Here is a 16,082-nt window from a genome sequence, read left to right as displayed (position 1 = left end):
TTGAAGGGTATCTGTTAGATACAGGGCCAGCTAATGGATTGTGAACGTGTTTGTTTTTTTGTTTTTTGCAACAACAAAAAAGCACAGCTATCTCTGCTTATAATAAAAGTAATAATTGTTCTGATTCTTGCGATCGTGCCGGGTGCTGGGCAGTCACAAGAGAACATGTTTTAGAGATGACACTGTTCTGGGTTCCCCCCTGGTGCACAGGAAACAGGAAGTGGAGACACGGTTCATGTGAAATCTCTGCTGTTGTCTTCTTTCTACAATCCTTGTGCAGGGTTTTTTATCTGCTCTTTAGGACTGTTATGAACCTCAACAGTGTAACTCTCTCTCTGCTCTTTAGGACTGTTATGAACCTCAACAGTGTAACTCTCTCTTCACTGCCTGAGTGTCCGGCTGATAGGGGAGGAACTGTGTGCTTTTTAGTCTTTTTTTTTTCCATATTTTTTTTTCTTTTTCGAACAAATCTCCCATGGCTTTTTTTGTAAAGGCAGAAGTGTTTCAACGTTTGAAGGCGATCTGGATCAACTGATCCCGTATCGTTTAATTTGCTGCCTTTTAATGTTTTGAAGAAGCAGCCGAAAGGAAGTTTCATCCAGTTTTGTCTTGGGTCAGACCAGTCCTTTTGAGGTCTTTCTCTCTCTCTGTCTCTCTCTCTCTCTCTGTCCTTTTGAGGTCTTTCTCTCTCTCCTTTTGAGGTCTTGCTCCATCTCTTTCTCTCTCTCTCTCCTTTCTCTCTTTCTTTTTCTTCTACCTTTCTGCCATCCTCTCCCTCCCTCTTTCTCTCTCTCATCCCACTTTCTCTCTTCATATAAAACACCTTTGAAGACGTTTTGTTTTGTTTCTATTTAATTTATGAGAATCCCAAACCTGATTAAATTCTGTTATTGCCTTGTATGGGAACTCACATTTTATTATTAAACCTCTGTTTAAATACAAACTATATAAAATATTTTAATATAATAGGACACAGGAAATTCTTTAACACAGACATAACAAAAGCCATTGTGATCTTTAATCATGCTTATTGATACTTGTATATTGACAGTACTACATAATAATGGTAAGAAATTGATGATTTTAGTATGAAAATATTATGGTGAAATGAGACAAATAAATTGTTTGGGATTTTTTTTAACGCTAGTTGTGGTTTGTGTCATGGACTGTACTAGAGAAGGCACATTGTCGGTTTTTGTTTTTTCTTCCCCTCAGTCAACCTCGTGTCTTGGATCAGCAACAACCTAAAACTTTTTCATCGTATGAACGTTTCAAAAGTTAAATCTCCCAAAAGATTAATAAGAATGGCTTTACGTTTGATTCATCAATGAAATGTTTCACCCCCGGTTTGCAACTGAACATGTCACATGAATACTATGCCTTAGGGTCCAGGTGTGAGAAACATACATATATGATTTGAACATGACACTGTCAGTTAGTCTCCTATGGTTAACTATATGTTAACTGCTGCTGGTTATCTATTTGTACTTTTGACAAGCCCAGCAGTTGTCTGTTGTCCTCCTAATCTATGTGAATCTGTCTTAATGAATTAAGACGGCATTTGTACTTGCGTCACATTCTGTTCATGTATGTACATTTCTCAAATAAATACTAGTTCTATACGACGTGTGTGTTACTTTTAAACAGCTGCCTATATTTCGATTATTAATGGGGTGACTCATGAGGTCTTCATGCATGAGTTTCTCTACATTGAAAGAGTTCAAACAAGCAAACTCATGATGACGGGGCAACTGGGTTAGCAGCGTAATCTTAATGCGGTGTGGTAATTGACCGTGCGCGCGCTTCGTTCGCCGGATGAGATGAGGTCATCAACGTGCGCAGTAACCAGCACTTCAGACAATGCAACTCGAGCCGATGAAGGCAGTTCTAGCGTTAATACAGTAATCTGATGATTTGGGGTCGTGCATTCATTCAATTCTAGGGTTTTAGTAGTTGTAATAGAACAACTAATCTGGAAAGAGATGGAGTCGACAGGCGAAAGTAGTCCGAAAAGCCCCGAAGAGAGAAGCACTCTATCTGCTGCGCAGAAAAGAGCAGAAATTCGGAGGCGAAAATTGCTTTTGAATTCCGAAGACAGGATGAACAGAATTGTGGGTTTCACCAAAATTGAGTCGGAAACCAACGGTAAATAAGTATTGCTTCGTTTTTTTTCTGTTTAACCGACCTCCCCTTCAATCAGCCTGAATCCACTTGCCAGCCTGTGTTAGCTGTAGCTATTTATGTTAGCCTAGCCGCCGTCCCAGGCATTCTCACATGAACGACGTGTATAAGAGTTGCACTAGCTAATAGGACTCTCTTGTCTTCCAATGTTTGCGTTGTCTCAACAGGGGCCTCCAGAGGCGTCACAGAACCCAAGTTCCACCTGGACTTGGGCGGAAGTGACGCATGGACCTCCCCGTCCTCCGCCTCACCCAGACTGTCTCCGTTCGTCCCAGAGATCACCAGCAGCACCAGAAGCCACTCCCTCAACGCCACCCCAGAACGGAGGGGGTCCCCCCAGCCCGATAGCAGTGAGATGCTGGGCGGGGTTGGCGGGGTGGGGGTGGATGAGGAGGTTGTGGTGGGAGCAGCAGGGGTCCGTCAGAGGCCGAGGGGGGAACTGTCGTCGGACGAGCCAAACCGCTCCCCACGTAGAGGCCTGCAGAAGTATCTGTCCCGTTTTGATGACGCAATGAAGCTCAGGGGCCAGCTGGCCAATGAGAAGCCGGCTCAGGATGGGAGTTCTGACCCGGAGGAGTTGGATTCCTTCAGGTTGTTCAGAATGGTGGGCAGCATCCTGCTTGCCGTCTTCGTCAGGATATTCGTCTGCAAGTACTTGGTGAGTCCACGTTCGGTCGACGCTTCAGTCGGCGACACGCATTTTATTCCAATGTCGGGCATTTCGAAAAGAAACAGTCATGTTCGATGTTCAGCGATTTGTTCTTTAGATGGTAGACGCTGAGAAAATGGGAATGGTGTTTTGTTTACTAATGTGTGTTTTTTTTTTTTTTTTCTCTCTTTTGCAGTCAATATTTGCACCGTTTCTCACTCTGGAGCTGGCTTACATGGGCCTGTTCAAGTACTTTCCAAAGGTGGGTTTACGGCGACGTACAGGGGGGGGGCATTTGAATCTCTGACCGTTTGATCTGCAGTCCGATTCTCTACCACTCAGCCATGCTAAATCTTTTTCTTGTCACATTAAAAAGCGTGGAAGTAGTGGCAGCCTTCTTCATCTCTCACTTCATCTTCTCTTTTTCGGTTGTTCCTCCTCCTTCCCTCCTCCCTCTCCCTCATATTCCCTCTTCCGCCCTCTCCTTCCTCCCTCTCCTCCTCCTCTTCCTCCCTCATCCTTCCTCCCTGTCCTCCTCCTCCCTCTGTTCCTCCCTCTCCTCCTCCTCCCTCTCTTCCTCCCTCTCCTCCTCCCTCTGTTCCTCCCTCTCCTCCTCCCCCCTCTCTTCCTCCCTCTCTTCCTCCCTCTCCTCCTCCCTCCTCTTCCTCCCTCCACTCCTCCCTCCTCCTCCCTCTCTTCCTCCCTTTCTTCCTCCCTCTCCTCCTCCCTCTTCATCCTCCTTCATCCTCCCTCCTCCTCTTCCTCCTCCCTCCTCATCCTTTTCCCTCCTCCAGGTGGAGAAGAAGGTCCAGACTACGGTCCTCACGGCCGCGCTGCTCCTGTCGGGCATCCCCGCCGAGGTCATCAACCGCTCCATGGACACGTACCGGAGGATGGGCGACGTCTTCGCCGACCTCTGCATCTACTTCTTCACCTTCGTCCTCTGCCACGAGATCTTCGTGCTGATTGGATCGGAGGAGGCGCAGTGAGGAAAGGGGGCCGCCAACTGCGTTGTCGTCGTCGGGGAGAAAAAAAAAGGGTGTCGAAGGGTGTACCCCTGATTGTTTGCCGTGACCCCTGACCCACACCGCACCCCCCTCCATCTGCTATTCAAGCTTGGGGTTACACTACGTTTTGCAAACAATACTTGGGGTGCACTTGATTTAACCTCACCGCTGCAGCAACACCCCTGGGACAGTCCCAGGAGTAGAAACTGAGGAATAAATCAAACTCGCCTCGTTCACCAGATCATTTCATAACCAGAGTTGGAGACAGAACCTGAGGGTGAATACTCATCTGTAGAAAGCGGGCGTAACGGGATAGAGGGTTTGACATGCGTTGAGATGTGCTAACTTTGTATGTGTTGACGTTGGTTTGAAATATATACACTCATAGGAGCTGCTTCAAGTTACCACACAATAAGTGTTATGTGACGTCCGTTTAGTCTTGTGATTTCTCCCCAGGTGAATATATAAACATACACACATCACAGGGAGGACTGGAAATGCAATTTGCCGTTATTGATTTTTGCTGAATGTTTAAAGCCGTACTTGCACCCTTGTAAGCCTGAATAAACAGTCAGCTTCCTGTACATGCATAACCCCGGGGGCAGTTGTGCAAGAGTGTAGAAACTGTCCCGGTATTAATTTTGAAATTGTGCGTGGGTGTGTTATTTACTGGGACACAGTGGGATCTTACAAGCTTTTGTGTGTCTTTGCATGAGAACTTCAGCCGGTGAAGCAACAGTCAAACATTGCTTTGCAATGTTTTCTTTCTCAAACATTATTTCACTCAAATTTTTTCTCTCTCTTTATTTAACGCTGTCTTTATCGTGTTACTTAACTGCTGATTCTACATTTTATTAAAATTAATTTATTTGGTGTGTCAGTGGCTTATGTTTGTGATTGCTTTTGTGTCCTTTATGGTTTGCTGTTTGGTTTCAGATGTTTACAAGATAATTGTGTTCAATAACTTGAACTCTAGGTTGCTTTGTTTATGAGTGTTTACTGGTATGTGAAATACTGAATCTATTAACTAAGATAAACCTCTTAATAGCTACAAAATATACTGGAATAAATGTGTCTGTAAAACAAATAAAACTCCCCCATAATCGTATATTTTCGTATATATCGTATGTCTTTTGTAGAGAGAACCTATCCCAAAAAGACTACATTTTTGCGAGACAGTCCGAAAGGGTCATACGTTTCACTGGAAAAAAAACCCTGTTTGTTGGGTTAACTACGACCTCCAAGCACTTGGCGGCGCGTTCGAGCGCATTTGTTAACAAGCACTGTCGCATCTCTGACGTAAATTGCGAATAACCGGGCCAGACAACAACGCATGAAAACAATGTTGAAGTTTTAGCAATAAAGCTACCATAAAACATCGAGATTCAAGTAACTATTTGAACATGGGGAGAGAGTCGAGGTAAGTCAGAATTGCTCAACTTCATATCGCTGCTATCTTTTTTTATTGTTAAAGTAAGAAGGGATATTCCTTCCCCGTCGTGGATGTGCGAGTGCTAGCACGCTAGTCTTAGCTAACCAATGGAGTCTAGTCAGCAAGATAGGTAGAAAAGGCAATCAACGGTCCATTATTGAGCAGGTTACTTTTATGAAATGCAAATTCTCGAATGCAGTTTAGCATTGCTGGTTATTTGATCAATTACCGTTTTACATATTTTTCAGACATTACAGGAAACGGTCTACGTCAAGAGGTCGGTCGGGGAGTCGGTCTAAAAGTCGTTCCCCAGATAAACGATCAAAGAAAGATAACCGGGTAGCGAATCGCGACAGGGACCGGACCAGGCGGGAGCGGTCACGGAGTCGGGAACGACGTCGATCACGGTCTAGAGATAGGAAGCACCCAAGGTGTGTGTGAGATGGAGATAATCATTAACAGCAATTTGCCTATATGAGTGTGTTCTCATGTTGTTGTGGGTTTATGCAGGCGCTCCAGGAGCCGTGAGAGAAGGAGATCCCGCAGTCGCGACAGGCGGAGGTCCAAAAGTAGAAGCAGGGGACGGCGGTCACGATCAGCCAGCCCGAGCAAAAGCAGGAAGACAGAGGAAAAGTAAATGAAATACCAGGCACTTTAACCCTAGTTAAGGTTATTAGTCGGGTCATTTCACATTCCAAAATATCATAACGTGAAATCTTCTATTCCCTCGATTGCTGTAGGTCCAAAAGCAAAGAGAGGGACAATCCCGAAGGCTCCTCCGAGAAGAAAAAGATAAAAGAAGAGAAAGAGGAGGAAAAAGTTGAAGACGTGAGTCCCGCCACCAAGCAGCGTCATAAAATTAAATGCATGCATGTATGCCATGTCTCGAAACACCGAACGACCCCTCCGCGCCCTCCCGATCTGTCCCCGCAGCAAGACTTCGACCAGAACAAGCTGGAGGAGGAGATGAGGAAGAGGAAGGAGCGTGTGGAGAAATGGAGAGAGGAGCAGAGGAAGAAGGCCATAGAAAACATCGGGGAGATCAAGAGAGAGCTGGAGGAGATGAAACAGGGGAAGAAGTGGAGCCTGGAGGATGATGAGGGTGAGAAACGGACGACTTTGATTTCCTTTTTCACCCGTCGGCCATCTTTTCTCTTTTTTTCCCCGCCTTCTCTGAAAAAACCCTGGTTTAAAACGTCGATCTGCCTTCGATCTTCTTCCTCTTGTCTTTAGATGACGACGAGGAGGGTCCGGCTCCCGCCGACGGGGATGAAGACGAGGAGGAGGGAGGCGAGGGAAAGGAGCCCAAAATGAAAGAGGTGAAGGAGGAGAAGGAGGACGACGACGAAGAGGAGAAGGAGGAGGAAGAGAAGGAGAAAGAGAAGGAGACTCCTATGGAACAGGAAGCCGAAGACGAGCTGGATCCTTTGGACGCCTACATGGAGGAGGTGAAGGAGGAGGTCAAGAAGTTCAACATGGGCGCCATGAAAGGGGACAAGGTTCGTCTGGCCGTCTCCCGGAGAGCCGCCATCTTTGTTTTATGTTATACATCTCTGTTTTTTTACAATATGTTGGTTTCAGCTCGGATCCTTAAGAGTGTATTTGATGGATTCTCTTATTTTAAATAGAAGGGGGGGATGACCGTATCCAAGGTTATGACCGTCCTCAAGACCAAAAAAGGAATACACACGCACAAGAAGAAGGGAGAGTTGATGGAGAATGACCAGGATGCAATGGAGGTAAAGAGAGAGAGAGACGAGCATTAGAGAAAGAGTGGGTTGACATCATAGGCCTCTCTGTTCTCTGGAAAAGGCTGGTCGCGGCATGACCCGATGTGACATCACTTCCTGTTCTCTTTTCAGTACTCCTCGGAGGAGGAGGAAGTGGATCTCCAGACTGCGCTGACCGGCTACCAGACCAAGCAGCGGAAGGTTCTGGAACCAGTCGACCACCAAAAGATCGAGTACGAGCCGTACCGCAAGAACTTCTACGTGGAGGTGCCAGAGCTGGGAAAGATGTCTCCGGAAGGTGTGTGTGTGTGGGAAAGAAGGGCCAAGACCCTCTTTACATTTACATTTATTCATTTAGCAGACGCTTTTATCCAAAGCGACTTCCAAGAGAGAGCTTCACAAAGTGCATAGGTCACTGATAATAACAACAAGATTGCGGGTAGTCAAAAACAAGAAGTACATATTGTGAACAACCAAAAAATAGTGCTAAAGGGAAGAAACCATAAGAGCATGTAGTTAAACAAGTTAAAATTACACAACATTAATCTCTAAGTGCAGGTGTACCTGTAGGAAAGCAATAAAAATAGGATTAACTAAAAAAAGAATACAACAGTTTAAATCAGCTACCACTAACCAACAAGAGCAACAGTCTAAGCAAGAGTCATTGTGAACCTTGAGGAAACTAGCGTTGGGTTCAGCAAACCATTCCTAAGTACCATTGTACTCCCGTTGTACTCCCATTGTACTCTTTGTGGCTGACCTAACCTTAACCCTGTCCCTGGTTTGGCTGGTTCACAGAGGTGAACGTGTACAGACTGGAGCTGGAGGGCATCATGGTGAAGGGCAAGGGCTGCCCCAAGCCCATCAAGTCCTGGGTTCAGTGTGGAACCTCCATGAAGATCCTCAGTGCTCTGAAAAGGTATGGGGTGTTCTCATGGTGTTGATAGAAATGTAGAACTTCCCATGGACCCATTGGTTGAAAATAGGCCAAATTATTTGGGTGGGAAAGATAGAAAAATACCAAGCAGGTAAACTATTGTCTATCAAGGGCTTGGCATCCAGAATTGTATAAAATAATGAAAACGTACTGAAATAAAGTGTCCCTACCTACCCTGTTGGTTGGATGGAAGGTTCTAGACTGACATGCTCGTTTGTGTCCCTCCAGGCATAGCTATGAGAAGCCCACCCCCATCCAGGCCCAGGCCATCCCTGCCATCATGTCTGGCCGGGACCTGATCGGCATCGCCAAGACGGGCAGCGGCAAGACCATCGCCTTCCTCCTGCCTATGTACCGACACATCCTGGACCAGAGGCCCCTGGAGGAGGGGGAGGGACCCCTCTGTAAGTACATCCACCCATTCATGTATCCATGCAATAATGTGTTCATCCACCCCCTTCCATACATGAATTCACCCATCCACCCACTCGTGCAGAAAAACAATAACCAGTGTCTGTTCTTTAAAATGAGCTTACGCTGCACTAAAACAGCTCGGTGGTTAGAGCATTTGTCTGCAGATCAATTGAGTTCAAATCCCCCCTGTACGTCACTTTGAATAAAACGGTTTGCGTTCTCCTCCATCCTCCTCCCCCCCCCCCCCTCCCTCCTCCACCCAGCTGTGATCATGACCCCCACCCGCGAGCTGGCGCTGCAGATCACCAAGGAGTGCAAGAAGTTCTCCAAGCCTCTGGGACTACGCGTGGTGTGTGTGTATGGAGGCACGGGGATCAGCGAACAGGTGAACACACACACACACACATACATACACACACATCAGCAGTCACACTGCAGCTTGAAATATGAGTGGCGTTGATTTTAACGAGAAGCTGTAACGTGAGAATAAAAATGCGACGTTAAATCATTGTATGCGACTACTATCCAGGGGTATGGCTGACGGTTTAGTTAGACGTGTGATCAGAGTTGACAAGGCTAAGCTCTCTCTCTAACCTGGATGTGCTGTGTTGCCCTGGTGGTCTAGATAGCAGAGCTGAAGAGGGGGGCAGAGATCATCGTGTGCACCCCTGGGAGGATGATTGACATGCTCGGGGCCAACAGCGGTGAGTCCCTGGATCTGTCTCAGTATGATGATGATGATGATGATGATGATGATGATGATGACGAGGCCAGGAAGATACATCTGCAGTCTCTGCTTTTTCTTGTGGTATCTGTAAGCGATACTCAGGACATGTTGTACGTTTTGGAGGTTTACGTGTCCCCTGTCGTTAAGGTTAAGGTAATCGGTTCTCAGATAATTTGGGGGTAAAAATGCGTTGAATTTACGGTATCAGATGCTCTGTAGTACATCACTAGTGGGGGGAGGAGAGGGGAGGTGAGGATGGGAGGAGGGCAGGTGAGGAGGAGGAGGGCAGGGGAGGTGAGGAGGGCAGGGGAGGAGGAGGAGGAGGAGGGCAGGAGAGGAGGAGGAGGAAGAGGGCAGGGGAGGTGAGGAGGGCAGGGGAGGAGGAGGAGGAAGAGGGCAGGGGAGGTGAGGAGGGCAGGGGAGGAGGAGGAGGAAGAGGGCAGGGGAGGTGAGGAGGGCAGGGGAGGAGGAGGAGGAAGAGGGCAGGGGAGGTGAGGAGGGCAGGGGAGGAGGAGGAGGAGGAGGGGAGGGGAGGTGAGGAGGGCAGGGGAGGTGAGGATGAGGAGGGGAGGAGGAGGAGGGGAGGGGAGGAGGAGGGCAGGGGAGGTGAGGATGAGGAGGGGAGGAGGAGGAGGGGAGGGGAGGAGGAGGAGGGGAGGGGAGGTGAGGAGGGCAGGGGAGGTGAGGAGGGCAGGGGAGGAGGAGGAGGGCAGGTGAGGTGAGGATGAGGAGGGGAGGAGGAGGAGGGGAGGGGAGGAGGAGGAGGGGAGGGGAGGTGAGGAGGGGAGGGGAGGTGAGGAGGGCAGGGGAGGTGAGGAGGAGGAGGGGAGGAGGAGGAGGGGAGGGGAGGAGGAGGAGGGGAGGTGAGGAGGTCAGGGGAGGTGAGGAGGAGGAGGGGAGGAGGAGGAGGGGAGGAGGAGGAGGGGAGGGGAGGTGAGGAGGGCAGGGGAAGTGAGGAGGAGGAGGGGAGGAGGAGGAGGGGAGGGGAGGAGGAGGAGGGGAGGGGAGGAGGAGGAGGAGGAGGGGAGGTGAGGTGAGGAGGGCAGGGGAGGTGAGGAGGAGAGGGGAGGTGAAGAGGAGAGGTGAAGAGGAGAAGTGAGGTTAAAACAGACACTGCAGATTGATACTTGGTTGTGATTGTCCTGCCTAGCATGGAAAGTGTACAGGTACAAATGAGTTTCCGCCATTTTTACTAAACTGTCGACATTATTTGACTGTCTCTGAGACTCACCTCTGCAACGAGCCGTATGAGGGGAGGATGAGCCGTCATGGCGGCCCCAGGTAGGTGGAGACAGCGGTGAAGGACGTTTTAAGGGAACTACAAGATAACGGCAAAAATCTCTCCGCTTGTCTGGAGTTTGTGTGAAATATTGTCTTGTCCGCTTGTGTGTAATACGAAGCTGTTTCAGAATGTGTCTGTTCCAGATGTTACCAGTCAATAAATGCAACTCTGTATAAGTAAACGTTAATTGTTGATCAGTTAGATTATTTAATGGTTATGAGAATCTAGATTATAATGTGAATCTTCCACACATGCGAGGTAATCTCTAATATGTTTCTTTTGTAGGTGAAAAGGCGCTCAGATAATGCTTGATGTGACCCCCCCATCTCTTTTATTGTATCATGTGGCTGTTCAGTTCAGACATTTACAGGTCCCTCATTTCCTCTGAGATGGTACGAGAGACAAGACAAACGCACCCGAATAATCTGGCCACTTAAAAGTAGTCCTTAGCGACTGTATATATTTTGATTGAAAAGTCTCGCGTTTTTTTTTTTTTTTTTGGTTTGTGAAGCTACTACTTTTAAACTTACGATAGATAGCTGGCATGTTAGGTTTGGTGTTATGACAGATTCTGGGCGTTCGATATGTGACCGTTTCCTCCTGTTGCCGTTCTCCCCGGGTGTCCAGGTCGCGTCACCAACCTGCGCAGGGTCACGTACGTGGTTGTGGACGAGGCTGACAGGATGTTCGACATGGGTTTCGAACCACAGGTAACCACAGTAACCACTCTCTTCTCACTCCGCTTGGCAGCCAACCCTAGTGGGAAGTAATCTGAACACCACATCCTTAAGCATAGCGTACTTTCACACTCCCAGTACATCAATCTAATGTATGACAGTTGTAAAAATATAGTCAAATTTTGGTGGGAAACAGTTTTGAAAGCCACACACTGTTAGAAGGTATCCAAAACCTACCTAACCCTGAACCACAATCCTCCTCAAACCCCCACCCCTCCCCCAGGTGATGCGCATCATGGACAACGTGCGGCCGGACCGGCAGACCGTCATGTTCTCCGCCACGTTCCCCAGGGCCATGGAGGCGCTGGCTCGTCGCATCCTGTCCAAGCCCATCGAGGTGCAGGTGGGCGGGCGCAGCGTCGTCTGCTCCGATGTGGAGCAGCACGTGGTGAGGAGGCGCCCCTGAGACTGTTTGTTTGTGATCGTAGATGCCGTTTGTGATCGGAGATGCTGTTTGTGATCGGAGATGCTGTTAGTGATCGGAGATGCCGTTTGTGATCGGAGATGCTGTTTGTGATCGGAGATGCTGTTAGTGATCGGAGATGCCGTTTGTGATCGGAGATGCCGTTTGTGATCGGAGATGCTGTTTGTGATCGGAGATGCTGTTTGTGATCGGAGATGCTGTTTGTGATCGGAGATGCTGTTTGTGATCGGAGATGCTGTTTGTGATCGTAGTTGCCGTTTGTGATCGTAGATGCTGTTTGTGATCGTAGATGCTACTCCTGATCGTAGATGCTACTCCTGATCGTAGATACTGTTTGTGATCGTAGATATTGTTCATGATCTCCTTTGTGACGTTTCACTGGCTTGACCCTCTGCCCTGGTGCGTGTGTGTGTGTGTGTGTGTGTAGCTGGTGATCGAAGAGGACAAGAAGTTCCTGAAGCTACTTGAGATCCTGGGTCACTACCAGGAGAAGGGCAGCGTCATCATCTTTGTGGACAAGCAGGAGCACGCCGACGGGCTGCTGAAAGATCTCATGAAGGCCTCCTACCCCTGCATGTCTCTGCACGGAGGTACGTGGAACAGATCCGCGACAGCGCTTTCGCCTGTCATGCTATTGGTTGTGCCGCCTTTGCGTGAACGTCGATCGCGTTCACGGAAGATGAATAATATCGAGCTGTAATTAGCAGTGGTAACAGAAGTGTAAACGGAGCTGTTAAGAGGGGAGGGGAGTCTGAAGCGATGCACGTCCGACCATTTACATTTAGTCACTTAGCAGACGCTCTTATCTAAAGCGACTTACAGTAAGTACAGGGACATTCCCCCCTGAGGCAAGTAGGGTGAAGTGCCTTGCCCAAGGACGCGACGTTATTTGGCACGGCGGGGAATTGATCCCGTAACCTTCTGATTACTAGCCCGACTCCCTCACCGCTCAGCCATCTGGCGTCAAATCCCTGATCTGTGTGTTCTGGCTGGCGTCTTTCAGGCATCGACCAGTACGACAGAGACAGCATCATCAACGACTTTAAGAACGGCACCTGCCGTCTGATGGTGGCCACGTCTGTGGCGGCCCGCGGCCTGGACATCAAGCACCTGATCCTGGTGGTCAACTACAACTGCCCCAACCACTACGAAGACTACGTCCACAGAGCGGGGCGCACGGGCCGAGCAGGGAACAAGGTCAGACTACAGCCAGTTCTGGAAGGGATGCACGCCAAACTTCAAAGTTTTTTTTTCTCTGTCTGAATTGAAATGGGGGTTCAGAGCTTGTTAGAATCGTTTTGTTTCTATGGCGATGTATTCTCCTGCTCATCCGCCCCCCCCCACTCTCCTTGCTGTCTCCTCAGGGTTTTGCCTACACCTTCATCACAGAGGACCAGGTGCGCTACGCCGGAGACATCCTCAAGGCCCTGGAGCTGTCTGGGTCTCCGGTCCCCCCAGAGCTGGAGAAGCTGTGGGCCTCCTTCAAAGACCAGCAGAAAGCCGTGAGCAGCAAGCAGAACTAGCACGTAGCAGAACTAGCACGTAGCAGGACTAGCACGTAGCAGGACTAGCACGTAGCAGGACTAGCACGTAGCAGAACTAGCACGTAGCAGAACTAGCACGTAGCAGAACTAGCACGTAGCAGAACTTGCACGTAGCAGAACTAGCACGTAGCAGCAATTTCCTCCTCACAGCCTACTGTTTACTAAAACATAAAAACGACAAAATGTTTGCCCATGTTATCGTAGCAACCTGGAAGTTGTTTCCTTGTTGACCTGGAAGTTGTTTCCATGTCTCCAGGAAGGGAAAAGCATCAAGAGCAGCAGTGGGTTCTCTGGGAAGGGCTTCAAGTTCGACGAGACGGAACACGCGCTGGCCAATGAGAGGAAGAAGCTGCAGAAGGCCGCGCTGGGTCTGCAGGACTCTGACGACGAGGACGGGGCCTTGGACGTGAGTTACCCGCCTGGGTTTCAGACTCTTGAACTTGTGTGGGTCCGACGGAAACTAAAATCCTAAATTAGGTTTAGCTATCTGACAAAAGACTATGTCCTGTCCGACACATGTTGACACCTGTCCGACATGATAAACTGAGGTTGAGCACAGTTCTATGAACTCACAAAGCTACAGCAATGTGTGGGTAACATTTACCCACGTTGCCTTGACAACACCTGAGCCCTCCATCTTCGACCTTTCAGATCGACGAGCAGATCGAGAGCATGTTCAACTCCAAGAAGAGAGTGAAAGACCTGTCTGCCCCTGGGGGGGCCGGGGGAGGCATGGGGGCCATGGCGGCAGCGGTGGCGGCCGCAGGGGGGCTGGCTAACCTCGGGGCCCCGTCTGCCGGAAACATCCAGAAGCTGGAGATGGCCAAGAGGCTAGCTCTGCGCATCAACGCCCAGAAGAACCTCGGAGCCGAGGCCCAGGTAGGGACCCGAGACCTGTGTGTGTGTGTGTGTGTGTGTGTGTGTGTGTGTGTGTGTGTGTGTGTGTGTGTGTGTGTGTGTGTGTGTGTGTCGTCTGAGATTAAGCTTCAATCTTAGTTCTATAATTCGTGGGTATACTCATATTTGTATGTTTGCCCACATAACATGCAAATGAAACAAAGCAATCATCTCTCCTTTTCCTCCTTTCTCTCCCCTCCTTTTCTCTCTCTGTCTCGGCAGGATGTGATGCAACAGGCCACCAACGCCATCCTGAGGGGAGGCACCATCCTGGCGCCCTCGGTGTCGGCCAAGACGATCGCGGAGCAGCTGGCGGAGAAGATCAACGCCAAGCTCAACTACATCCCCGTGGAGAAGCTGGAAGAGGAACGCCAGGCCGCCGAGCAGGCGGAGACCGTCAAGAGATACGAAGAGGAGCTGGAGATTAACGACTTCCCCCAGGTGAGAGAGACACTTCCTGTCCTGTCTGGACGACCAGCGGTTCGGATCCCAGCCACCGGACCAGCAGGATTTTACTGATCCAAGTGTTTTTTTTTTTTTATTGGTCCCGTCTCCCGTGTCTTGTTTGGTGGCGAGGTTGAAGCTGTTTGTTGGGAACTTTACGGCTGGGCGTTAGTTTAGGGAGGAATTAGTCGTCTATCTGGAGATTTGTCTCTTGATGGAAACTCAATGATTCATGTGAATGTGTCCGTCTGTGCCCCCCAGACTGCCAGGTGGAAGGTGACGTCCAAGGAAGCCCTGCAGAGGATTGGAGAGTACTCTGAGGCAGCAATCACCATCCGAGGAACCTACTTCCCCCCGGGCAAGGAGCCCAAGGAGGGGGAGCGCAAGATCTACCTGGCCATCGAGAGTACGCTGCTCGCACCTACGCCTCTACGCTCCTCGCTTACACGCTCCTCGCTTACACGCTCACCACTACACTCAACATACTTAACATTTACGCAATCACGAATGTCGATCAACAGTTGTTTTATCATCAGGACTAGTTTTCAGTCACGTGAAGATTACTGACGTACTCACGGTGGGCAGAAGACTTATTCTAATTATTATTGTTGTATTATCACTTTTTATGTCGTTTTATAGTGAACTCTGTCTGAAAGCAGGTAATTAGATGTTACTTTCTTGTTCACCCAGTGTATGGTGCCATGACGTGGTTGCAGGTTCTCTAAGCTGATGTGATGTGGCGATTTGTGTTGTTTGGTGATTGCATTGTGATGGTGTTGTTGTGTTTTGCCAGGTGCTAATGAGCTTGCCGTTCAGAAGGCCAAGGCTGAGATCACACGCCTGATCAAGGAAGAGCTCATCAGACTTGTAAGTTCTCTCTCTCTGCTAGTTATGCCTTCCAGTGTCTCTCTGCCTCTCTCTGCTAGTAATGCCTTCGTGTCTCTCTGCCTCTCTCTCTACTAGTTATGCCTTCCAGTGTCTCTCTGCCTCTCTCTCTACTAGTAATGCCTTCCACTCATGTCAGCTCCTGGGTTTTCAACGGTTTCTTTTCTCTTGACTGTTTTCTGTTACTTTTCTTTTCACAGCAAAACTCCTACCAGCCGACCAGCAAGGGAAGATACAAGGTGTTGTAGAGGGAGACCTCCAAGACAACGACTACCGTCTTCAGCGCATCATCTGATCTGTTTGAATGTTTTAGTATATTTTTGTAAATGTCACGACCCCTGTTAACTTCCCGTAGGGATTTCTCTAAAATGTGTTGGTGTATTTCAGTTGTTGATTCACTCAGGTGGGATTTATCATAGACATTTTATTGATCTGTTTTCCAGAATTTAACATGTTGAGCTGTTTGCCAACAAGATTCTTGCATCGGTTATTCAAACATCTCGTATATTTGCAGTTAAAAACTTTAATTTCAGTGTAAGATATCTTTATAACTTTTCTCTGTAAACAGTTGCAACCTGTACACATTGTTTTTTAAGAACCACCATCAACAGTGTAATGTTTTTACTTGTTTACCCCCCACAATAAAACGATGTGTTGCTAAGGAACCTTTTGTCATCGTCAGTGGTGTTCTGAATTAATTGTATTTACTTTGATTTAAAATATATCTGATCGTAGCAAATATATTAAAATTTCTGTAGTATCTAGAGTGCATTTATACTGGGAAATATTCGG

At 48.5% G+C, this 16,082-nt stretch overlaps 3 protein-coding genes across 3 annotated transcripts in view; all 3 read left to right on the top strand.

Annotated features, from left to right (window-relative positions):
- sec24a (SEC24 homolog A, COPII coat complex component) overlaps nt 1-1,622 on the top strand; it is a 15,371-nt gene extending 13,749 nt beyond the window's left edge. The window contains 1 exon segment of the mRNA XM_047014449.1: nt 1-1,622. This exon segment is cut by the window's left edge and continues 497 nt beyond it. The gene's annotated coding sequence lies outside the window, so the exon portion shown is untranslated.
- Nucleotides 1,623-1,819: 197 nt separating this feature from the next.
- camlg (calcium modulating ligand) lies at nt 1,820-4,717 on the top strand. The gene is made up of 4 exons (XM_047014436.1): nt 1,820-2,145; nt 2,349-2,839; nt 3,027-3,092; nt 3,625-4,717. The coding sequence occupies exons 1-4, from the start codon at nt 1,983-1,985 to the stop codon at nt 3,817-3,819; spliced, it is 915 nt and encodes a 304-aa protein (XP_046870392.1). The 5' UTR covers nt 1,820-1,982; the 3' UTR covers nt 3,820-4,717.
- Nucleotides 4,718-5,120: 403 nt separating this feature from the next.
- On the top strand, nt 5,121-15,972 carry ddx46 (DEAD (Asp-Glu-Ala-Asp) box polypeptide 46). The gene is made up of 23 exons (XM_047014451.1): nt 5,121-5,257; nt 5,518-5,700; nt 5,780-5,902; nt 6,010-6,097; nt 6,203-6,371; nt 6,503-6,768; nt 6,898-7,008; nt 7,132-7,297; nt 7,798-7,918; nt 8,165-8,340; nt 8,614-8,735; nt 8,976-9,054; nt 10,987-11,069; nt 11,320-11,484; nt 11,948-12,110; nt 12,524-12,717; nt 12,885-13,022; nt 13,321-13,470; nt 13,716-13,943; nt 14,184-14,402; nt 14,667-14,811; nt 15,199-15,272; nt 15,491-15,972. The coding sequence occupies exons 1-23, from the start codon at nt 5,241-5,243 to the stop codon at nt 15,536-15,538; spliced, it is 3,228 nt and encodes a 1,075-aa protein (XP_046870407.1). The 5' UTR covers nt 5,121-5,240; the 3' UTR covers nt 15,539-15,972.
- Nucleotides 15,973-16,082: the final 110 nt, after the last annotated feature.

The sequence above is a fragment of the Hypomesus transpacificus genome, unplaced genomic scaffold (genome assembly GCF_021917145.1).
Source record: "Hypomesus transpacificus isolate Combined female unplaced genomic scaffold, fHypTra1 scaffold_250, whole genome shotgun sequence".
In the NCBI taxonomy this organism is placed as follows: Eukaryota; Metazoa; Chordata; class Actinopteri; order Osmeriformes; family Osmeridae; genus Hypomesus; species Hypomesus transpacificus.
The sequence above is the reverse complement of the archived record's forward strand: the minus strand, read 5'-3'. Positions and strand labels throughout refer to the sequence as shown.